Source organism: Drosophila busckii, chromosome 3R, assembly GCF_011750605.1.
Source record: "Drosophila busckii strain San Diego stock center, stock number 13000-0081.31 chromosome 3R, ASM1175060v1, whole genome shotgun sequence".
NCBI classification, from domain to species: domain Eukaryota; kingdom Metazoa; phylum Arthropoda; class Insecta; order Diptera; family Drosophilidae; genus Drosophila; species Drosophila busckii.
Window position 1 is genome coordinate 6,289,532 of NC_046607.1, and position 22,456 is coordinate 6,311,987.

Here is a 22,456-nt window from a genome sequence, read left to right on the forward strand (position 1 = left end):
CGTCATCGATTACTCCAAGCGAATACGAATGTAAACAAAAACAAAAGAAATGTCAGTGTTTTGTTTTATAGGACTAGTGAGTTAGGCGGAAACGAAAGCTATTGCACCTGGTGCCAATAAAAAGTTTTTTATTTATATTAATGCCAACTGAATTAGATTCAAAAACAATAATGTGTTTATACTCCCGAGATTGAGTATTTATTTAGGCAGTCCTTCACGCTTGGCCCAGTCTGTCCATGAGCCTTCGTAACTTTTCACATTGGTGAAGCCAAGAGCAGAGGCAGCCTCCGCGGCTTTTAAGCTGCGTCTGCCTATCTTGCAGTGGAATATAATCTCTGTGTTTGCATTTGGCTTCTCACGTCCATATTTTAAGCGAAATTGTTTGTCGCTGATACATAGCTCCTTGCCAACATCAGCCACCGGAATGTTTATACTCGAAGGAATTTGACCAGTCTCCTTAAGCTCGTCAGGATCACGCACATCTATGAGCAGCTTTTCTGGATGATTTTGAATTTCCTTGACAACGCTATAATCTACTATGCCAATGGTCCCAGTCTTGTTGTTACTGCAAAAGCGTTTTGTTGCTTCAAACGAAAGGCTCTGCACACTTGGCAGATTACATTTAATTACGGGTTGTAAACGGAACAAGGTAGAGCATGTTGCTCTATAAACAAGCGGACAGAATCTTGAAAGCATTTTCAAATTGTATAAGCAATAACAAAACCTTATTATATAAACAACGATGTCAAAAAATTCGATTCTCTTGTTGACTTCTTATCGGCAAGAATGTATCGAGTCGGTGGCCATCAGCTGATGTTCTTGGGGTTGCCGTATTTTGATTTGTCTGTGGGCGCGTGTCCATTTTAATTTGAAAAAATAGTGAGATAAGCAGAAACTATTAAAACTGTTGCCATGTTCTAGAATTAACATCCGACGAATTCGTGAAGTGTGCCTATGTGTATGTCTATGTCAAGGCAAAGTCTCAATCAAGTTAAAATCTCATGATATGCATATACATATATGTACATATATGTGACTGTATATACAACGGCTTGGCTTGATTAATTCAATAAAACACTTAATAAAGTAGCGATCCCGGATTCAATTATATACTCAGGCAAATAGACTTAATACTTTTGACATAGCTGATAAGAGAACATTTGCGAAGAACAAAACTCTTGACTTTCTCTGCTGTTGCGAATATTGATAAAAGCCATACATATGTACATGTAAACAATATGTTGTTATCGTGGTATAAATTTTCAATTAGAAACAACGATTTCTTATCAGAACATTAAAGACATCAATTCGGATTAAACTGTTTTTCCCATGGACCTATCACCCCTTAACTGATAATACCATGTAAATATGTTTGTTTGTATTCTTTACTCTAAAACGTCATAAGGCGCGTGGCTTGAATAGTTTTTAGGAAACCGGATTGTATGGAAATCTAATCTACATGCTTCTTTTGCTGGTAAACAGCTTGCATAATCAGTAAATGGAATATATAATTATGTTTGTCGCTGGATCTACTTTTTAGTAAACAACATAAAAGGTTCTTTTTTTTTTTTTAATGCAAATCATATTTATTAATAAAAATATACGTATACTATTACAATTGCAAATACAATTCGTTTCTGAGGTACAAAAAGCTTTAACTAACAAAATACACACATACAGAGTTAAATACAATACTCCAATTCATGATGAACATCTTTGAAATTCATTAAATATCCATGTTGAGCATTCGTATGTTTGCAGGAGATGTATGGCATCTAAATATAAAGACTTTGCAGGCTCATCACAATTGGGTGCCTTTATAGGAATTTGTCAGTTGTGCTCTGCAATGTGTCCTAGGGATTCGCCGACGCGTATCTTCTGGCCAGCGGCAATGTCGAATTTGAAGTTCTTTGGCGCCTCGAACAACAGCACGATGGTGCTGCCCATATTAAACTGTCCAATAAGATCGCCTTTGACAAACTTTGGCACCTGTTTATCATCCGATTGCTTTGTGATTAAATCGAGCTCATCATATTCATAAGTGCTTGGTGGATGTGCGCCGACATTTAAGCCGTTCCAGCGGTTAGTTTTTAGTTCAGAGTCCATAAAAATTTCAACGGAGCCCACATTGGTAGCACCAACGGCAGTGTAACTAAAGAAACCATGCTGCCACTTGCCCATATAAAGCACACGCTCGTTCAGGCAGAAGAGCCCGGGCAGCCAGCTGGCCACCTTCGGGCTGACCGAAAGCAGCTCGCCAGAGAAATGACGGCGCACCTGTGGCTGCCAGGCAGCGGGTGAGTGAAAGCGATGATAGTCGCCAGGCGCTAGATAAATGACACACTGATACAGATCCGTGGAGCCGTCGCGCTTTTCTTTGAGCGCCTGGGCATAGCTGATTGAAGCATTTGCTTGCTCGACCGTCTGCAGCGGTCCCAAGAAATCCTCAATGCTATAATCTACGCCTTTTACTTGCTCGATAAGATGATCGGTGGCGCTACCAAAGTGCAGCACCTTTCCGTCGGCGGGAGATACGAGCGGCGCCTTTGCGTCTATGATTCGCACGCCCTCTCTTAAGGGTCGCGTAAAGAATTGCTGTAGACTGTTGTAGTGATTAAAGTCTGGGTATAAGGCCTCGTTTAGATTAACATCAAACATATTCGAGTACCAGCCGTAGATGTAGGGTCGCAGTGTGTTTGGCATGTAGCACGAGGCCAGCCAACCCCAGCAGCGGCTTATGATGCGCAGCGGCAGCGAGCAGTAAATCTTTGATTGGAATTCTGAAGCAGTGCGTGGTGCTCCGTCACGTTCGCACCGCATTTTATGTAATTGCCATTCTATGGCACCAAATACACACAGGCCCATTGGCGCCCAACGCAACAGAAAGCCGGTCCAACGCTGCAGCATATTGCGTCTCATTTGCAGCTGCTTTTGCTCTTTGAGATTCTGCAGAGTTGCCTTTGCAGCTGCCGACGAGGAGCCATTTGAGGCGGCGTTTGTGGGTAGTTGGCGAAAATGGCGTAACACTGGCCAGCTGCCATTTTGTTGCATATGCTTAGCAGGCTGCTGCTCCTGTACTGCTTTGCGTATGTTGCCAGCCTTAAGCAGAACACGGCTGCGCGGCACAAAATATGAAACCATTGTTGATAATGTAGCTTTTGTTGTTGTTGTAGTAATAGTTGAATTTTCTCTTTTCTAGTGCTTTCCGCTGCGTCGCTTACTGTTGCGCCCACGCCGCCGCAGTCGCCGTCGCTGTCGCAGTCTCTGCTGATTACGTATTAGCGCCTATGCGTTCGTTGCTCTCGCTAGCGTAATTTCTATATGGAGCGTGTGTCCCCTTTGTGTAAAAAATTAAATTAACACCAAATAGCGTATTATTGAAATCTGGAATCATGCGCATATAGCATCAATTTGCAGACTTTCTGTCAGAAAACTCTATGTTCTAGCGCACGTGGTGTCCCCTAAATAGAAGCGTTGATGAAATGAACTTCCGTTTGGTAGCACTGCTTGTCGACGACTGATACGCTGAAAAGTGCGACAAATGCGTTGAAGGCAAAGATAGAGCTAAAGATTTCATGTTGTTGTGGGCGCCATTGCGACTAAGTCGCAATGTGTTTTACTCACCAATGTGAATAACAACAACACAGACACACTAAGAGCTCTCTGCGCTGGCCTCTTATTCTTATTATGTCTTATCAATGTTTATTTTGTCGTTCGCTTCTCTGTTTGTTTGTAGTAAGTGTCAACAGCGAGTGTTCAAGGTTGTCGAATCTCTTTTTTAATGGACCACAAAAAACGAAAACAGGTTCTTTGGTTAAGTTATCACGCATTTGTTTTGGCCTCTTTGTAAATTGGGAAATGCTTAAGTTTTTGTTTTGGTTTTTTTTCGGGGTTAACTAACTGCGCCGTAGCTTTCATGCGTTAGGGTGGCAACACTGCTAACAGCTGATTGATTATTTTGTGTTTCTCTACTATGTACATTGTGCATTTTATTACAATTTTATTTTACAAGTTGCAATAGGATACACACAAAGACACACCATGACAGAGCCTGCGAAACAGGCGATCTCATTCGCCTGTCAGCGGTGCTTGCAACCTATAGTGCTGGACGAGCATCTGGAGAAGATTAGTGTGCACGCAATGGCAGAGCTTTCACGTCTGTATTCCACGACCATAAGAAACTTTAAATATAATGTCTAATTATTTGTTGTAGTGCCCATTTATGGTGGAAATGTTAATACAATTAATCCGCAAGATGCCAATAGTTTTGACCAATTTGTGCCACCATATAGGCTGACAGACTCTATCAATGGCACGGGATTTATGTTGGTGTCCGATGGACGGGATAACAAAAAATTGAGCGCAGCCTTCAAGCTCAAAGCAGAGCTGTTTGACTGCTTATCCTCAAATTCAGAGATTGATCATCCTTTGTGCGAAGAGTGTGCTGATTCTATGCTTGAGATTATGGATAGAGAATTGCGCATTGCAGAAGACGAATGGCATGTTTACAAGACATATCTGAATGAGCTAGAGCGACAACAAGAAGGTCCCAATGTCGATGCACTGGACAAAGAACTGGAAGAGCTCAAGCAAAGCGAAAAGCAACTGCTTACTGAACTGGCGAATCTAAAGGCCGAAGAAGAGGGGCTAAATCATGCCATAGAGCAGGAAGAAACAGAAAAGGAAAAGCTGCACGAGCAGGAGGAAAGCTACTGGCGCGAGTACACCAAGCATCGTCGTGAGCTTATGCTAACCGAGGACGATAAACGCAGCCTAGAGTGTCAGATTGCGTATTCAAAACAACAGCTGGATAAGCTGCGCGACACAAACATATTCAATGTTACATTTCACATCTGGCATGCAGGACACTTTGGTACCATTAACAACTTTCGTTTGGGTCGGCTACCGTCGGTCTCTGTCGACTGGTCCGAAATAAATGCTGCATGGGGACAAACAGTTTTATTGCTTTCAGCGCTGGCGCGTAAAATAGGTCTAACTTTTGAACGCTATCGCGTTGTGCCATTCGGTAATCATTCCTACGTTGAGGTGCTGGGGGACAATCGTGAACTGCCGCTTTATGGCAGTGGAGGATTCAAGTTCTTTTGGGACACCAAGTTTGATGCGGCCATGGTTGCGTTCCTGGACTGCTTAACACAGTTTCAGAAAGAGGTAGAGAAGCGTGATACAAAGTTTTTGTTGCCTTATAAAATGGAAAAGGGCAAACTAATAGATTCCGCCACAGGAAATTCCTACTCAATTAAGTATGTGAGCTAAAAGAAACTTATTTAACATAACTTACTATTTTCTTCAAATTTTATTCTTGCAGAATACAATTCAATTCAGAGGAACAGTGGACGAAAGCCTTAAAATTCATGCTAACGAATTTGAAGTGGGGTCTAGCTTGGGTCTCTTCTCAATTTATAACCCAATGAGTTAGCCAATCAAAGTTTATTTATTTACTTACTTACATTAATTAGCGCTTAATTTATAACCAATAAAACTTAAATTTTAATTGCCTTTTTGCTTGCAATAGCTTCGTCTTCGCTGTCATCAGAGTCGTCAGAATCGCTGCCGGAAATGTCATCGCCAATCCAGAGTGCACCCTTTTTCTTTTTATTGGCCTTCGCTTTGTCCTTAGTGCCGCTTTTTCTTTTACATCCCAGGTCTGCCTTGCTGCTGGTTGCGCCGCAAGCATCCACATCTGTCTTCTTGTCATCTGTTGCACTAATCTTGGCTTCCTCGGCCTGCTTCAGGCCCTCTTCTAATGCATCATTCACTTTTTCAGTGAGCTTCGCACGTGCCTCTTCATATTGATCATCTTTGAATTCATGCTTTGGCGTTGCCAAGAGTTTTTCAATTTTCCGTTTCTTGCGTTCCTCTGCCTCGCGTTCACGTTCGCCTTGCTTATCCAGCCAAGCCCTCAAGCGTTTCTCCTCGTTTATGTCACGCAAGCGTCGTCCGCTCAAATCGCGACAAGCCTCGCGGTTTGTGGTCTTTTCAATCTGTGCACCAATGGCGCGTAGCATTGATCCAAATCCACCTTTGCCACCAACCTGGCGCAATATACAATGGATATTATGCAGTTCATGCTGATCTGCTATGTCTCCATCAAAACGCTTGCCATTGCTTGTGAGGTAGTAATCGTCAGTTTGCAATTGCTATAAAAAATAAACGTTTATTAAGCAACTCAGCCTCAAACTATAATTTTATGTATACTTACTGTTGCCTTTTCGATATGTTCGCAAATTTGTGCATATTGTATTGTACTGGTATTGACAGTAATTAACCGTTTATTGTTTATAAAAATATTAATCACCATTTTGGCTTTCGTTTATTGTACTTTTTTGCGTATTCCTCTTTGCTCTCTTTGTACGTACATATGTATGCTAGACAGAGAAAGCCGTGATGCAAACGTTTGGAAGTGTTGCCACTCTTTTTGTTTTATTGTAGAATATGCTAAAATAGTCTCAAAAATTGTTGATTACTATAAATTCTTGATTCATAATATTTTAATTTTCGTGAACTTGTAAATTCAGACATAAAATTCTTGTTACTCAATCATTTTAAGACAACTCGCACAATTGCCGCCATTGCAACAATTCATTCGCGCCGAGTTGGCAGCACGCTCTCTCGCAAACAAAGTGCTCATTTAATTAGTTCGCATTTTAGAAGACGAAAGGTAAAATTTGGCGACGCGTTTATCGAATTATTTTAACAATTTTACAAAGCGAAATAAGTGAAAATTAACAAAAACCGGTAGCGGCCACATACTATTAACGTGTGATATGTGCTAAATAAGCGCTGAGTAAATTATATGCGGTATATTAACCGCCGCAGCCACGTCACAGACAGCGCTATTAAATACAAAAAAAGTGAATTTTTGGAAATTAAATCTGAAAGCAATATACAGCGGGGAGAGAACGGCAATGAAAGCGGCGGTGGTAGTTGTTGTGTTAATGATAATTCTAGCTTGCTACATTCGTTTTACGTTCAAAGAGAAGGAGGGGTAAAACAGCAAATCGAACAACGCATAGCATAAAAGATGGCAGCAGAAAATTGAACAAGAAACATACATACAAATATACACACACACACACACTCACAATATATGCATATGTATGTGCGTAATAAAAAAAAAAAAAACAGCGCGAATACAAAAAAATTGCGTTTTGCTAGCGAAAAAGAATAACGAAAGCAATGTAAAATCCACAGTTCAATTCACAATATATACATATATCTTAGTTCAAAATGCGAATGTTGAATTTAATGTTAAACGTAAAAGTCAAGAGAAGAGGCTCGCCTCTTTTGCTTTCCCTCCCTTGTCTAACGCTCAATTTTTCTTTCGCCGACTTTTGGTTGCGTCGCTCATGAAAACAAAATCAAGTTTATGCGCCATTTCGTTTGCAAATTAAGACAAAGTAATATTAAATTGCAAATTAAACAAATGTAAGCGTTGTGTGCATTTTTGTTGGCCGGTTTCTGTTTCGCCAATCTTCCTCGTTCTCCATGTTTTCTTGCCATTATGTATTTTGTTATCGATGGTCATTCATCTGCTAGTTGATTTTCGTTCTTTCTTTCGCACTCGTTTTCTATGCGGCCCGCCTGAGTGCATGTGTGCGTGCGTGTGTGTGAGTTAGAGAGGGAATGTTCTTTATTCCAAATAAAAGTTACAAAAAAAATTAAGAAATATAAAAAATGTGTTACAAGTAATTGGTAAACTTAATTATTTCGCTTGGTGACATTTGATCGATATAAATAAAGAAATAAATTGTTAAAAGCGTTGCATCTTTTTTTGCTGCTTTTGGTGGCCCTGTTTTGCATCTGCTACCGCTGTTGTCTTTGTTTCAAAACTGGTACGCGTTGCCTGCCTGCCTGTGTACCCAAGCCCATATCACATTTGCTTTTCTAATTCCACCCATAGGGAATATACATTCATACATACATACTATGTATGTATGTAAGTACATGTGTATGTAATTCAATCATGTGCTATTGGCCTTATGCATGCGCGCACCTACTTAATAATGCTCAATTTATTTAATGCTTATGCTAATTTGATTTATTTCTTGCTCTTGTTTTACAGTGATTCCAGTGTTTAACCGAGAATCCATCTAATAAATTGGCGAACTAGTAGATAAGCCAAGCTAAATTTTTGTACCAGAAATGAGCTGGAATCCAGTTGATATATGTGTATATATATGTATATAAAACCCCAGAGAATCCAACATTTTTTTCTACAATACAAACGGATGCAAGGACATGCACACAAATATTGAGATTGATAAACGTGTGATAAATGTGTATGAAAAATTACAAAAATTTTAACTTGGTCCGCGTGGGACGAGAACAAGAGCAACAAGAAAGTTATAAATATACGAAAAAGCAAGAAAGTAATTTCAACTATTCCAAAACACTCCATTAGTGCTTAGTTAGAGTTATAAAAAAACATATGTGAAACTTATTAGTGAGATCAAACAGACATAACAAACAGCAACAACCACAGCGAAAGTGAAAGCAATAAACTGACGAACCTCAGCGTTAAGCAAAAAGATTTACTAGAATTAGCGCTAAATATATAGAGTACGTTAATATATATTTATATAAAAGAGCAAACCAATTTAGTTGAAGAGTATTGAAAATTTTGAGCTAATAGGTATGCTAATTAAATGATATATAGCAATAAATATACAATTTTTGTATATTTTACAACAAAGTAAATGTGCTTTCATTGCATTTATTAACAAACAACAATATCAAAATAAATTACTTATATAGAATATTGGCAGGCAGCTTCTTTTAAACAAGATCATAAGTTTATTTTTGTATTTGATGAGTATAGTAGTTAGAGTTTGACTGCAGTGACATAGATATTTATATTTAGCAATCAGCTAACTTCGTAGTCAAGTAGTAAGTTGTTCAACAAAATGGACGAATCACAGCCAAAAACGTTGTACGTGGGCAATCTGGATGGATCCGTGTCGGAGGATCTGCTTGTGGCACTCTTTAGCAAAATGGGCCAGATAAAAAGTTGTAAAATTATCAGAGAGCCAGGCAACGATCCTTATGCTTTCATCGAATATTCAAGCTATCAGGCAGCGAGCACTGCATTGACGGCCATGAACAAACGCGTCTTTCTCGACAAGGAAATCAAGGTATATATAGTTAAAATATTCGAAAATAGTCTACAATTTGTAACTCACTTGCTTATTCATCATTTGCGCAGGTCAACTGGGCCACTAGTCCGGGTAACACGCCCAAGACAGACATTAGCGCGCATCATCATATATTTGTGGGTGATCTAAGTCCGGAAATTGAGACGGAGACCCTGCGTGAGGCATTCGCACCATTTGGTGAAATATCAAATTGTCGCATTGTGCGTGATCCACAGACCATGAAGTCTAAGGGGTATGCCTTTGTCTCCTTTGTGAAGAAGGCCGAGGCCGAGAATGCAATTCAGACCATGAATGGCCAGTGGATTGGCTCGCGTTCAATACGCACGAATTGGTCAACGCGCAAGCTGCCGCCGCCGAGAGAGTCGAATAAGGCTGGTGGACAAGGTGGCGGCATGGGCGGTATGCCCGGCGGTATTGGTGGTGCTGGCAATGGCATCAAGAGCAATCAACGACACACTTTTGAAGAGGTCTACAATCAGTCGAGCCCCACTAATACCACCGTCTACTGTGGCGGCTTTCCGCCAAATGTTATTAGCGACGAACTGATGCACAAGCACTTCATGCAGTTCGGTCCCATTCAAGATGTGCGCGTCTTCAAGGACAAGGGCTTTGCGTTCATCAAGTTTGTCACAAAGGAGGCGGCGGCACGCGCCATTGAACACACGCACATGAGTGAAGTCCATGGCAATATGGTCAAGTGCTTCTGGGGCAAGGAGAATGGCGGCGATAACTCTGCAAATAATATTAATGCTGCCGCCGCTGCAGCAGCCAATGTAGCCGCTGTGGCAGCTGCAAATGCTGCGGCCGCAGCTGGTGCCGCCGGCATGCCGGGCCAGATGATGACACAGCAACAACTTGCTGCCGCCGCTGGAGGCGCGTTACCTGGCCAAGTGATGACACCCCAACAGATAGCAGCTGCCACGGCAGCAGCCCAAGCACAGTATCCCTATGCGGCAGCATATCAACAAATGGGCTACTGGTATCCACAAGCAGTAAGTGCACTGACATCAGTCCGCAAGGCGCCGCAAGTTAACTAATTTATGCAACCCTTTGTTACCACAGAGCTATCCAGCCCAAATGCAGACACAATACATGCAGCAGGGCTACTATCCCTATGCCTACACCACCAGTGCTCAACAGGCGGGAGGCGTGCGTAAGTAGCTGATCTCACATTTGAATTTGAAAAGGCAGACGAGATATTTAATTGAAATATTTTTTTTAGCTGCCGGCTATCGTGTTATGCCACCGAATATGGCTTGGGGTGTGCCAGGCGCCACTGTGGTGCCGGGAGTAACGGCAGCGGCAAATGCAGCCGCTGCTGCGAATGGTTCACTTGCCCCCCAGATGATGTACAGCGCTGCGATGCCACAATATCAAACCCAATGAGCAGAGATGTGACGCCTGCTTCGACGCCGACTGCTACCAGCAGGCAGCCGCTGCAGCCAACGCTTGCATCCGCAACAACGTCTAACACCAATATTACATCCAAATCATCATCAACTTTTCAGACATGTGCTCGGTAACATCAAGAACATCAACAACTGAGGTGTGGGTGAGCGTGTGTGTGTGTGCGTTGAGGTAAGCAAGCAGCAGTTGGTCGAAGCACAGCGTTAAACTATAAGTTGAACCGCTCGCAGCGCCAGCGGCGGCGCTCTGAAGCTCTGGGCGACGGGCGGGTAGCTGTAACAATCTAATCCAATCTAAGTACATGTTAAAATAATTTAATGATTTCTAATATAAGTCAGATATAGGCGTATACACGAATCGAAAACAACAAAAAGCAAGCAAAAGCAAATAAGTAATTAAAATTAATAAAACAGCAATTATTCAAAAACAAATTTGAATAAAACAATATCGCGACGTGACAAAACAAATTGTAATTGTTGTGGATTTTTGATGATGAAACATGTTGAATATACAAAAGATAAATCAACAGTGAGAATAGCCAAGATATGCAGCGACAAACACTAGACAGGCCGAAAGTAAATGATAAAAAAAAAAAATAAACAAATATAGTGCATAAGCGATTGTAAATGCGAAACATATGTAAATTCATATTTGCGATATGTGAATTATGTATGTAAAATGTAAAATAAAGAAACAAAAAAATATACAAAACAACAGATAAAATTATGGTTTTATTCCTTTTGAAAAACAAATAGAAATTTGCCAAAAATGAATTAAACAGTAGTGAAAGTTAGTTTCAGTCAATAGTTCGATTAAGTTTATATTGAACCAATACTAAACAGTGACTTAACTAGATTAAATAAAATTTATTCAGCTAAAGAAAAGTCTTGTAAAATTATTATTTGAATAAGGTTTTATTTAGAGTTCATCTTTGTATATTTTTTTTTTTGGGTATTTGTGAATTATTAGTTTGTTAGCAGGAACAAACCAAGGTAAGTTAAAGCTGTTAAATATACTAGCATCAATAGCAATTACGCTACGTACAATAATAGAGGAAACGTTGCTATAAATAATAAGCGCTAGATGCATTTAAACATGTATTTGTGTGTGTTGGCTCCTTCTGATATTTAACAAACGCCTATGGACAACCAGCTGTTGATATATTGTACAACAGATACTTTGAGGAACTAAAAACTAGTTGATGTTGAGAGCGCGCACTAAAATTATATATGTATGTATATTATGCTGCTGCTGCACTTTTCTCTTACAACTATGCTTAATGGCTATGATTACATGGTAATTAGATGGGGTTTGTTTTCTAAAACAATTCATTATGATTATGGTGGTGGTGGTTGTGTGAATGGCATTGAGTTTACAACAGAAACAAGTTCAAAGATAAATGTTTTTGATTTTACGTATACAGCTATGGAAGTATAAGAAATAACTTACATTAACAAGTTTGGAATGTATTGTACTACAAAAAAGCGCTTAGAAACATTTTAAAGTTTAAAGTTTTACTAAAATAACGAACAAAATTCTTACAACTTTATGAACAAAACTTAAAGAGAAAATACATGATAAGTTTTATAATAAATGTGTACAATTTATATGTGACAATCTTTCGTGAGCTAATCACTTAAATTTAGCCGAAAAAAAACTTGGAATTAATTCATACAATGTTCTTAAATATACGTAAATAGACAGAACGAGAACACAGCAATGGAATTTTTGTGATACAGTTAAGAACTACAAGAATAAAAGCGTAACTCTTCATTAAATAAAAATACGAGTCAACGATGAAAAACTAAAGTCGCAGTACCAAGAAAAAAACAATATATAAATTCCAACACTCACATAGAAGCGTGCTCCGTGGACAAGGGGGCCGCGCTGGGCAAGTGGGTGCATCGTTTGTGTATTTTTCTTTCGGGTGGGTGAAACAAAGTATTAAACTAAATAGTGATGTCGCCATATTCCTGTGCCCACTTCTCGTACGAGTTAAGGCTTTCTGGTGCCACTGAGCGGCGTATGCGCTTAAGCGAATTATGAAAATCTTGCTCTGTAATGGGACGCATGGCACTAATGTCCAGACACTTGACTTGCTCCACATTAAGTTCGCGTATGGGCTCGAGTGCGGCATCCTTAGCCAGCGCCGTTAGATCGGAGCCCGAATAGCCATCCGTAATGCTGGCCAAACGTGCCAGTGCAGCCGTATCCAGCGGACTTCCTTGCTTCTGCAGCAAGCGATTTAGCAGCAGCTCCCGCGTTATCGCATCGGGCAGTGTGACGTAGACTCGTTTGGTAAAGCGACGCAGAGCAGCATCATCCAATTCCTTGGGACGATTAGTCGCTGCCAGCACGACTATGCGATCGCCGTCCGGATTGCCTGGCAGACCATCAAATTCAACAAGAAATTCGGTCTTTAAGCGACGCGAGGCCTCATGCTCATTGCTGCTGCGCTCAGAAAGCAGAGAGTCTACCTCATCTATAAATATAATCGAGGGCTGCATGTGCCGTGCCACAGCAAAGAGAGCACGCACCAGCTTTTCGCCATCGCCCACATATTTGCTGGTAAGCGACGCCGCCGAGATGTTTAGAAATGTGGCGCTGCATTCGGTGGCAACGGCGCGTGCCAGCAGCGTTTTGCCATTGCCAGGCGGGCCAAACAGCAGCAGTCCCTTGGCGGGTGCGCGCAGTCCTTAAATTCAAGCATAAATATTATTTTCGAAACGATTCTCTGGCTTGTTTTGGCTTACCCGTAAAGAGCTCGGGACGCACGGATGGCAGTATAACCATTTCCTGTAGCGCCTGCTTGGCCACATCCTGGCCAGCAATGTCAGACCACTCAACCTTGGCGCCACCCTCAACAATCTCATCGAGTATAAGCTGCACCAGCTTCTGCTCCACACCCTTCACACTCACCAGCGGCGTGCTGGCGCCACTGCCACCAGCCGCATTATTATTTATAGGCGTACGTGATCGTTGCGGTGGCGTATTGCGACCAGAAGACTATGAATCGATAGAGATGAATGGAAGCTCTAAGATGTGCAGCAAACAATACTTACAAATTGACGTCGCACAGCAGGCGGCGTGGCTGCTGTCTTGCCAGGCTGACGTTGCAAGGCGGCGGCACCCACTGTGGAGCTAGTTTTGGAGCCTAGATTACGTGGCAGCGTTTGCGACTTGTTAGCCACAGCCAGATTGCCGGGACGCTTGTTGCCAATGGTTAACTTACGTCCAGAAGCTGCAGTAAAATTGAACATAAGATTATAAAGCAACGACTTTCCAATTTGCTTAGCAATTAATTGAAATAAAATGCAAATGAAAATAATAAATAAACCAAAGAATTATACATGCATGCGGATGCAGGTGCTGGATAGGATTAAGATTGTTTGTTGAACTGCTGCGCGTGCTGCAAGTGGCTGTGTTAACACGAAGTGGCACTTACCCGCTGGCGGGGCTTTAGCTGATGTGCTGCTGCTTGCGTTGCTGATGGGCTTTGGTCCATAGCCGCTGCTGCGTAGTCTAAGCTTTGACGCCTCTGTAGTGCCAAGCAGCATGGGTTGCTTATCTTTAAGCTGTGGCTGCTTTTGTTGTTGTTGTTGTTGCTGCTGCTGCTGCTGTTGTTTCTGCTTTTGCTCTTTGAGCGACAGTCGTTGCATTTGCAAATCTTCCTCACGCAACGCTGCGCAGTTTATTGAAAATGTGGGGGAAAATGGGGCGCGTATGTAGAACAAAACAAAACCGAAAAGAGTGCAACAAACAAACGTGCAAAATATAAACAAAAGAAATACAAATGAAATCAAAATATTACACTACACTTAAAGAACCATTGAGCTGCACTCACCGAGAAAGTGCAGGCGATCTCGTGCCATGGAGAGATTCGTTTGCATTTTATCATGCAATCGCTGTGCACGGTCCCAGACCTCGCCGCGACCACTCCAGCAGTCCACAGCAATGCCATCCTCCAGCTCCTTAATGCCTTTGCGATATAGCTCAATAGCCAGCTCCTTGTGACCTAAAAGCAACAACAAAGAAATACAAAAGAGAACTTGCAATGAGAGTGCAAAGTGTGAAGAGTGTGGGAGTGCGGGCTATTGATTCTCGCCGTTTGCATGATGACTCATATGTCGAGCACTCCAGCAGCCATACAATGCGCGTGCAAAAGCAGGCACAGACACAAAGGCAATCAACCCCACACACACACAAACACACACACATACAGACACTCATATATAAGCACACACGAATACAGTCAAAGCCAAACTTACCTTCGTTTTCTTCGTCGATTTTGAGTGCCTTGGAAATATACTCAAAGGCGCGTCGATGATGATGCTTCTGCTTGGCCAGCAAGGGATCACCTGGTCCAGGCGAATAGCCACTGTTTCCAGCGCGTCCACTTGACATCTCTAAGGGCCGTTGACGTTGCGGCAATACTAGCGCCTGCTGCTCAATATCCGCCAAAGGTTTTAGCGGTTGCTGCTCCTTGGAGTTCTGCACAACAATTTCAATATTACAGTCACGACGATGCGGACTGCGATAGATCACCTTTGTGCTCGCGCCGTAAATGTAGCGAAATATACAAAACAGCTGATAGATCAGCGAGCGCAATACGTTGAATAGGAATATTATGGGAAATGAAACAACGTAAAGATTTTGTTTGTGCACCGAGCCGCCACTGCGCGGATAACTACCGCTAGTTGGCGTCAAATCCGCATCGGTGGTGTCGTCGTCTGGCGAACTCCCTGGCGTCGTTGAAATTGCTGTTGTTGTGACCGCTGTTGAACGCTGTCGATTGGACGTGACTTTTAGGCTGGATTTACTGTCATCAATATGTGCTTCGCTGCAGCTGCGACTGCGACTAGCGCCCGCTACGCTGGCGCTGATCTTGACCGGCGACTTGGTGCTACTGCTGGCGCTGGAGGAGGACGATTGGTTTTTGGTGCGTACCATCGATATCGATTCCGTTGCGTCGCAGCAAGCTGACGCCTGTGTTCGTTTTCGCAATAGCTCCGCTCTTTACTCTGCCCTCATCCACCACCCCCACCACCAGCAACACCCACAAATGAAGTTTTAGTTTCCTCTTACTACCACACAGAACGTTGAAAAGCTGAGACACAAAGAGAACTCTCGTTTAAATAATGACAGCAAGCAAATTAACTGAAATGGAACACACAACGCGCGCGCTTTAAGTTACTAATTGTTGTTGCTGTCGCTCATTTTATTTATTGAACAATTGAGTTAAAAGACGTTTAACAGCACAGTTCTACCCGTCAGCGTTGCCAGAGTGTGACACAACTCTTATCGAAAAGCAATCAGTATTGCCTTCCGATAGGTTTAGTTTTGTGCTCATCACTAGAGTTAGAGTAAATCAGCTGCCGTGTTCATCTTCGTGTCTCGGCTAAATTCTGCAATTTTTGCATAACAAAAACCAACAAAATTGTTTGATAGGCAAAACAAAACGTTAACTTACTGGCAACTGAGAAACGCGTTGGCAAACTAAACGAAATGGGGCAGTACGCAGAGTCGCAGCGTAAGAATGTGAGAATTTTATTGGTAGGCGATCCAGGCGTGGGCAAGACATCGCTAATACTGTCGCTGGTAAGCGAAGAATACCCAGAGGAAGTACCAGCGCGAGCCGAAGAGATAACAATACCGGCTAATGTAACTCCCGAGCAAGTGCCCACAAATATAGTCGACTACTCCAGCATGGAGCAGTCTGATGAGACGCTGGCGGCGGAAATAAACAAGGCACATGTTGTATGCATTGTGTATGCGGTCAATGATGATGATACATTGGATCGCATTACAACACACTGGCTGCCGCTGGTGCGTGCAACATGCAACAGTGCTGACGGCGAGCCCGACGTGATGCGCAAGCCCATTGTTCTAGTTGGCAATAAAATAGACACGATTGATTACTCCACTATTGATAGCGTGCTGGCCATTATGGAGGACTATCCAGAAATAGAGAGTTGCGTTGAGTGCTCCGCCAAGACGCTGCACAATATTTCGGAGATGTTTTATTACGCACAAAAGGCCGTGCTGCATCCCACATCTCCACTGTATATTATGGAAGATCAAGATGTGAGTGTGAGCGTTATTAATTCTTTAATTCACTACTAATTATGGGTACTTTGCTTTCAGCTAACGCCTGCCTGCAAGAAGTCGCTGGTGCGCATATTCAAGATATGCGACATTGATAGCGATAATCTTCTTAATGATTACGAGCTGAATTTGTTTCAACGTCGCTGCTTCAACACACCGCTGCAGCCGCAAATACTCGACGAGGTCAAGGCCGTCATACAAAAGAACGTGCCGGATGGCATCTACAATGATGCAGTGACACTAAAAGGTTTTCTCTTTCTGCACTGCCTGTTCATACAGCGTGGTCGCAATGAAACCACTTGGGCAGTGCTTCGACGCTTTGGCTACAATGATCAGTTGGAGATGTGCCAGGAGTATTTGCGACCGCCCTTGAAAATACCACCAGGCAGCAGCACAGAGCTTTCACATCGTGGCCAACAGTTTCTAATTGCACTTTTTGAGCGATACGATCGCGATGGCGATGGCGCTCTATCCCCAGAGGAACACAAAATGTTATTTAGCACTTGCCCCGCAGCGCCCTGGTCGTATTCTACAGATATACGCAAGTCGTGTCCCACCAATGATGCGGGTTGGGTGACATTGCATGGCTGGCTGTGTCGTTGGACTCTGCTAACGTTGCTCGATGTAGTCAAGACGCTGGAGTATCTTGGTTATCTGGGCTTCAGTGTACACGAAAATGACAGTCAGCTGGCAGCTATACATGTCACTCGGGAGCGTCGCATTGATTTGGCCAAGCGTCAAAGCAGTCGCTCCGTCTACAAATGCCATGTAATTGGACCAAAGGGCTCTGGCAAGACAGGTATGTGTCGCGGTTTTCTTGCCGAGGACATGGCCAAGCTAGTGGGCAAGGAGTTCAAGACGAATGTGGTGCACTGCATTAATTCGGTGCAGGTCTATGGCCAAGAGAAGCATTTAATATTGCGCGATATCGATGTGCGTCATGTGCTGGATCCGTTGCAGCCTCAGGAAGTCAACTGCGATGTGGCTTGTCTGGTCTATGATGCCTCTAATCCACGCTCCTTCGAGTATGTGGCACGCATATACATAAAATACTATGCGGAAAGCAAAATACCCGTTATGATAGTGGGCACCAAGTGTGATCTCGACGAGCGACGCCAGGACTATTTAATGCAACCAGCCGACTTCTGTGAGAAATACAAACTGCTGCCACCGCATATGTTCAGCTTAAAGACCAACAAAAAGGAACTTTACACTAAGCTGGCCACTATGGCAGCGTTTCCGTGAGTATTTTCATTGCTTTGTCATTGGTTCATGTTAGGGAGCATGGGATCTTGGTCATATCGTGTTCATAGCATCTGCATTAAGATACACTAACGGCTGTAAATATGCACCCATTCAATGGGCTTATAAAATTGAGTTTCTAATCTAATCTAAAGTCTTTAAAATGAATGGATAGACAGTTTTATAAGCACATATGAAATTTCATAAATACTTTAATCATAGGGTTCACATAGTAATATCTATATTTATTCTCTTATTTCCTCTTTTTATCTGCGTCCTTGTGTTTGGTTTTTGTTTGATTTGTTTTGTTCATATTTATGCAACTTCTATTAACTTATGGATCGAAATTGGTTGGTGGCGCTGGCTATAAAACTTGGACGGATGGCAGGCGTTTTCAAGCTGCCTGGATACTGTTCTATAGACACAGGTTGGTACAGCTTTGGGAATCGGCGTAAGTGTTAACTGCTTTATATTAAATGTTACTAATGTGTACACTCTGTTGTTGTTTATATATCTTACAAGCGTCACGAGTGCCCGTCATCTCAATCACACACGCACAACATTACATACGCTTAATTGTGCTTACTAAAGTGGTGTGGCTAGCTTAAACATCATCTTGCACAACATTTTTATACAACTAAAACACATTTTAAGCAGCAGCAGTTTAACTAATTGCATTTTTAACAACTTCACAGACATTTGCGGCAATTTGGACTCATGACGGAGGACCCCAAGATTTGGATTAAAGCTGGTCTGGGCGTCGCTGCTGCTACTGTGCTGGGATTTATAGTGCTAAGAGCCTTTGGCGTAGGTGGTTCTAATTCACGTTAAGAGTTTAATATGCTTAGAGCCATATAACTTAATAATGAGTTTAGTTTCGTTTATAAAATACTTTTGGCGTTTTGTAAATCAAAATTTATTGTGAAAAAATACTATGCAGTAGTGTTGCAATGCGAAAACTTTAATTTGCAGCAACTCAATACTAAGTCATGTACATATAAACGTTAAAAGCAAATTATTCAATTAAATGCCAGCAAAGTTTATAGACAGATTCCAAGAGCCGCTGAGTGTCAGGTCTGGAGCAAAGGCAGGGAATTGGCAAATTAAACTTATGTTTGGCTTGACGCACGTTGCAAACGCATTTCTAGGACTTACATATAGTAGTATATACTATGTTGACATAAATATATATAATTTGTAAACTTTACTCTTCACTTTCGCCGTTAAGTCTATATAATCAATATATTTATGACCATCACGCATGCAATGTTGTGATTACATTTTGTAAACCCAATGCATAAACAGAAACATATACTCTACTATATATTTACATATATCTATAGTGCTATACATTCATACCTATAGTTTGTGGTATCTTTGTAAATACGCGCAAATTTCGCCTGAGCAATAAATCTATATTTAAACATTACTTTTATCTTATCGAACTAAATGCAATAGTGTCTTAGTTCTTAATAGCATTCGCCGCAGCCGCTGTGGGTGACATGCAATTCCCATCGGGATACCGCTTCTGGAATTGGGTGATCAGCTCGGGATCTACTAAGCGTATGCCATCAAGCTGATTGCCCAACGTTATCCAGTTGGGTTGTATATTGTGTGGACGTCCAAATAGCTCTATTTTACGTGTACCTGGACTGAGGCGCTCTATAATGCCGTATATTTCATCTGGCTTGTGACTGGTCGCACGCACTTCGGCCACAATGACATCGCAGTCAAGGCCGCGATTGAGATTCGTGGGATTGCCCTTCATGCCCACCAAACAGTGTTCCTTGCCATGATTCAGCCAGTGTCCAGTGCGTCCCGTGCGTATGATTCGCTGCAGTTGATTGGTCTTAACCCAAATGAGCTCGTCGACGCGCTCATAGCCCCATAGCTTCAAGCAGTCACGTCCCAACTCCATGGCACGCCCTGTAACCCACAGAAATATGAGGCCCTCTTCCTGCAGCGCGGGTATACCCAGCGCACGCATCTCATCATCGGACATAGTGCCGTAGGGCAGCTCCATGTGTATATCCCATGGTGGATCGGCCATGACAACGGCAAATTTACCCAAGACGGTCATGTCAAGAAAACGCAGATCACATTGTATCCACTGTGGCGGATACAAGGTGCAGCTGGGGTCGATGCTGCGCTTTAGACTGAGCTTGGTCTTCACATCTGTAGGTTTGTTGTTGTTGATGTGTGGCAGCGTGTCCACCTCGTAGTGCACATACTTGCAAGTGGCCATATGGAAGCAGGTGTTCAGAAAGCTGCAATCGCCCAGCGATTCATCTGTGTGGGACTGTATAATCTTTTTGAAGTGCAGCTTGGTGCATTTGTCAGATTCACCGGAGGATTCACTGTCATCTGTAGAGGCCTGTGAATCGACTTCGCAGGTGTTGATTGCCTCTGAAGTAATCTCACCATCCTCTGTATCTTCAGAGCTCAATGTGACCGTGACCACCTTGTCGGCGTCAGCATTTGCAGCCGCCACTCTACGCAATTCCCTTTCCTCGCGACGCTCAATTTTCTTCTTGGCTGCCATCTCATTGGCCACCTGTTGTGCTTTGAGGCATTCCACTTTGGTGCCATGTGAACAGAATTCCATAACCTGGGCGCCACCATGTGATTTGAATTTCTCGGCCACTGAACGCTCCTTAGCAGTCGGCTTGGTGAGTAGCTCCAAAATCTCCTCTCCAACTTGCTTGCTTTGCTTTTCACGCGTTGAAGGCATCGATAACAGCATCATAATATCATCCGAGGTATCTAAGCTCGTGGATTCCTTACGCGCTGACTTCCCATCCACCTTAGGCACTTTGCGCTGTACCTCCTCATCGCTGTCCAGCACCTCTGCTCTATCGTCCACTAATAAAAAATGTTAATCAATTAAAAGCTTAATGATTGGAATTCTGCTTACATTTGCGTTTGGCATCTGCCTCCTCTTTGTTTTGGCAAGTGTCGTTGACATCGTTGTAAATTTCTAGCAGCTCTTTGGTCTGCACTGATATAACCTCATAGCCTGCTTCTGTGCCAATGGTTACATTTCTTATGCTAATCGCACCTTGATTGGCCAACTTCTTCAATATAAAGTTTACCATTTCCAAGTTTGGGTTTTCTGTCACATTTGTAATTTTTTCCACAATCTGTGTGGAAACAATGGGCAAGACCAGCGTGGCGGCGCTGAGAGACTGCAGCACAGCCTTTTGCACTTCAACATCGACTTCTTCTGCAAGTATTGAGCAAGGATTATATTTGAAGCCGGTTTGCCGGTTACAATACTTACCGAGCTCTTTCTTGCATTGATCCTCCTGTTTATCTGACAGTATCTCAGAGCGCTCCTTTTTGCGCTTCTCCAACTTTTCCCGCAGCGTATTGCGCTTTGTTTTCAGCGATTTGATATCCCATGCGTCGGCCATTGTTGATCAATATAATATGTACACAAATGTTTATGTTTTATTCCCAACACATTTACACATACACAAGACGATAGCACTTATCGCGACTCGATAATCTACAAGTTATCTCACAATATTCGATTGGCTATTCGCACAATATTATTGCAGATAATACTCGCAAAACTTGTTTCGAGTTTAATTGACAAATTTATGATCTACAGTAGGATTGTCTTTATATATATATATTTTTTTTTCTTTTATTGTGTTTTATTTTAAATAATTAATAACCTATTTTTAATATTAAATACCAATAATGGAAGTGAACTTATCAACTGGAACTTCGTTCGTTCAGCTTCATGTCGCTCAATTGAGCTTGTTCTGAACGAGTCGAAACAGCTCTACAAGAAACGCGTTTAATTTTGTAAAATATTAAATGATAAATGTATAGAGTGTTGTATATAGTGCTGGCATTTGAATTTAAATTAAACGTAAAACAAATGGTTTAAAATTCATAGATATGTATGCATGAAACGAGTGCTAAAAGCCCGAGTGTTTGCTGCATTAATTTCATTGTTACTATTTCAATTGCGGAGAGAGCATAAATGCGCGAATAAACAATTCTAACACGAATACAAAATTTTTGCAAAAAGCGCCCAAGTTGTTTTTGCTTCGTGAGTGTGTGCGTGTGTATGTGTTTGCGTTTGGGGAGTGCGCATATTGTTATTGTTGCACTCTCTCTCTCTATCTATCTCTCTGACTCGCCCCAATTGGTCTTTCGGTCGCGCTCTTCCTCTTGCTGTCTTTAGCAATGCGAATGGTTTATAACGGCGACATTTGCACGGCTACTTTGGAGCATGACGGTCGTATCGCTATTGTATACGGAATCGCAGTGCCATAAAAGACAACGCGTACGCGCGTAACCCATCCCACAAGAGCTACAGCAAAGGGCGCGGGGGAATCAGTTTAATTCTGCAACAGATTCAGATTGATATTCAGCGTAAATACGTAAAAACTCGTGTTATTGATTCTGTGTGCGCAACTGTGTGCGTGTGTTTGTGTATAAGTGCGTTTTGCAGTTGCAGCTCCAATTCCTCTCTTCCCACTCGTTTCTGTTCGCTCGTGATTCTGATTCTGTGT

The 22,456-nt window shown here is 42.3% G+C and overlaps 8 protein-coding genes across 11 annotated transcripts; 3 read left to right on the forward strand and 5 right to left on the reverse strand.

Moving 5' to 3' along the window:
• Positions 1-109: 109 nt before the first annotated feature.
• LOC108604060 (rhodanese domain-containing protein CG4456) lies at positions 110-740 on the reverse strand. The gene has a single exon (XM_017993323.2). It carries the CDS (start codon positions 694-696, stop codon positions 199-201), a length of 498 nt encoding a protein of 165 aa, XP_017848812.1. The 5' UTR covers positions 697-740; the 3' UTR covers positions 110-198.
• Positions 741-1,607: 867 nt separating this feature from the next.
• On the reverse strand, positions 1,608-3,839 carry LOC108604057 (phosphatidylserine decarboxylase proenzyme, mitochondrial). The gene is made up of 2 exons (XM_017993320.1): positions 3,625-3,839; positions 1,608-3,525 (listed from the first exon to the last, which is right to left on the reverse strand). The coding sequence occupies exon 2, from the start codon at positions 3,139-3,141 to the stop codon at positions 1,831-1,833; it is 1,311 nt and encodes a 436-aa protein (XP_017848809.1). The 5' UTR covers positions 3,142-3,525; positions 3,625-3,839; the 3' UTR covers positions 1,608-1,830.
• A 107-nt stretch (positions 3,840-3,946) lies between these two features.
• Positions 3,947-5,505, forward strand: LOC108604058 (beclin-1-like protein). Its single transcript, XM_017993321.1, has 3 exons — positions 3,947-4,156; positions 4,214-5,261; positions 5,327-5,505. The coding sequence occupies exons 1-3, from the start codon at positions 4,042-4,044 to the stop codon at positions 5,430-5,432; spliced, it is 1,269 nt and encodes a 422-aa protein (XP_017848810.1). The 5' UTR covers positions 3,947-4,041; the 3' UTR covers positions 5,433-5,505.
• On the reverse strand, positions 5,441-6,440 carry LOC108604059 (replication stress response regulator SDE2). The gene is made up of 2 exons (XM_017993322.1): positions 6,221-6,440; positions 5,441-6,158 (listed from the first exon to the last, which is right to left on the reverse strand). The coding sequence occupies exons 1-2, from the start codon at positions 6,317-6,319 to the stop codon at positions 5,502-5,504; spliced, it is 756 nt and encodes a 251-aa protein (XP_017848811.1). The 5' UTR covers positions 6,320-6,440; the 3' UTR covers positions 5,441-5,501.
• A 2,314-nt stretch (positions 6,441-8,754) lies between these two features.
• Positions 8,755-11,291, forward strand: LOC108604367 (nucleolysin TIAR). The gene is made up of 4 exons (XM_017993808.1): positions 8,755-9,152; positions 9,224-10,165; positions 10,236-10,326; positions 10,396-11,291. Exons 1-4 carry the CDS (start codon positions 8,925-8,927, stop codon positions 10,557-10,559), a joined length of 1,425 nt encoding a protein of 474 aa, XP_017849297.1. The 5' UTR covers positions 8,755-8,924; the 3' UTR covers positions 10,560-11,291.
• A 206-nt stretch (positions 11,292-11,497) lies between these two features.
• On the reverse strand, positions 11,498-15,796 carry LOC108603580 (spastin). Of its 2 annotated transcripts, XM_017992516.1 has the most exons (6): positions 14,849-15,796; positions 14,425-14,595; positions 14,026-14,262; positions 13,643-13,821; positions 13,334-13,586; positions 11,498-13,275 (listed from the first exon to the last, which is right to left on the reverse strand). In XM_017992516.1, exons 1-6 carry the CDS (start codon positions 15,528-15,530, stop codon positions 12,530-12,532), a joined length of 2,268 nt encoding a protein of 755 aa, XP_017848005.1. In that variant the 5' UTR covers positions 15,531-15,796; the 3' UTR covers positions 11,498-12,529. The 2 variants fall into 2 exon arrangements, with proteins under 2 accessions (XP_017848005.1, XP_017848006.1); XM_017992517.1 differs by lacking the exon at positions 14,026-14,262.
• Positions 15,797-15,914: 118 nt separating this feature from the next.
• LOC108603581 (mitochondrial Rho GTPase) lies at positions 15,915-19,339 on the forward strand. Of its 3 annotated transcripts, none has more exons than XM_017992519.1 (4): positions 15,915-16,664; positions 16,725-17,926; positions 18,316-18,378; positions 18,623-19,339. In XM_017992519.1, the coding sequence occupies exons 1-4, from the start codon at positions 16,086-16,088 to the stop codon at positions 18,756-18,758; spliced, it is 1,980 nt and encodes a 659-aa protein (XP_017848008.1). In that variant the 5' UTR covers positions 15,915-16,085; the 3' UTR covers positions 18,759-19,339. The 3 variants fall into 3 exon arrangements, with proteins under 3 accessions (XP_017848008.1, XP_017848010.1, XP_017848009.1); XM_017992520.1 differs by having other exon boundaries at positions 15,916-16,664; positions 18,316-18,354; positions 18,623-19,338; XM_017992521.1 differs by lacking the exon at positions 18,316-18,378.
• Positions 19,340-19,368: 29 nt separating this feature from the next.
• On the reverse strand, positions 19,369-21,437 carry LOC108603582 (N6-adenosine-methyltransferase MT-A70-like protein). Its single transcript, XM_017992522.1, has 3 exons — positions 21,208-21,437; positions 20,842-21,150; positions 19,369-20,789 (listed from the first exon to the last, which is right to left on the reverse strand). The coding sequence occupies exons 1-3, from the start codon at positions 21,338-21,340 to the stop codon at positions 19,390-19,392; spliced, it is 1,842 nt and encodes a 613-aa protein (XP_017848011.1). The 5' UTR covers positions 21,341-21,437; the 3' UTR covers positions 19,369-19,389.
• Between the last annotated feature and the right edge of the window lie 1,019 nt (positions 21,438-22,456).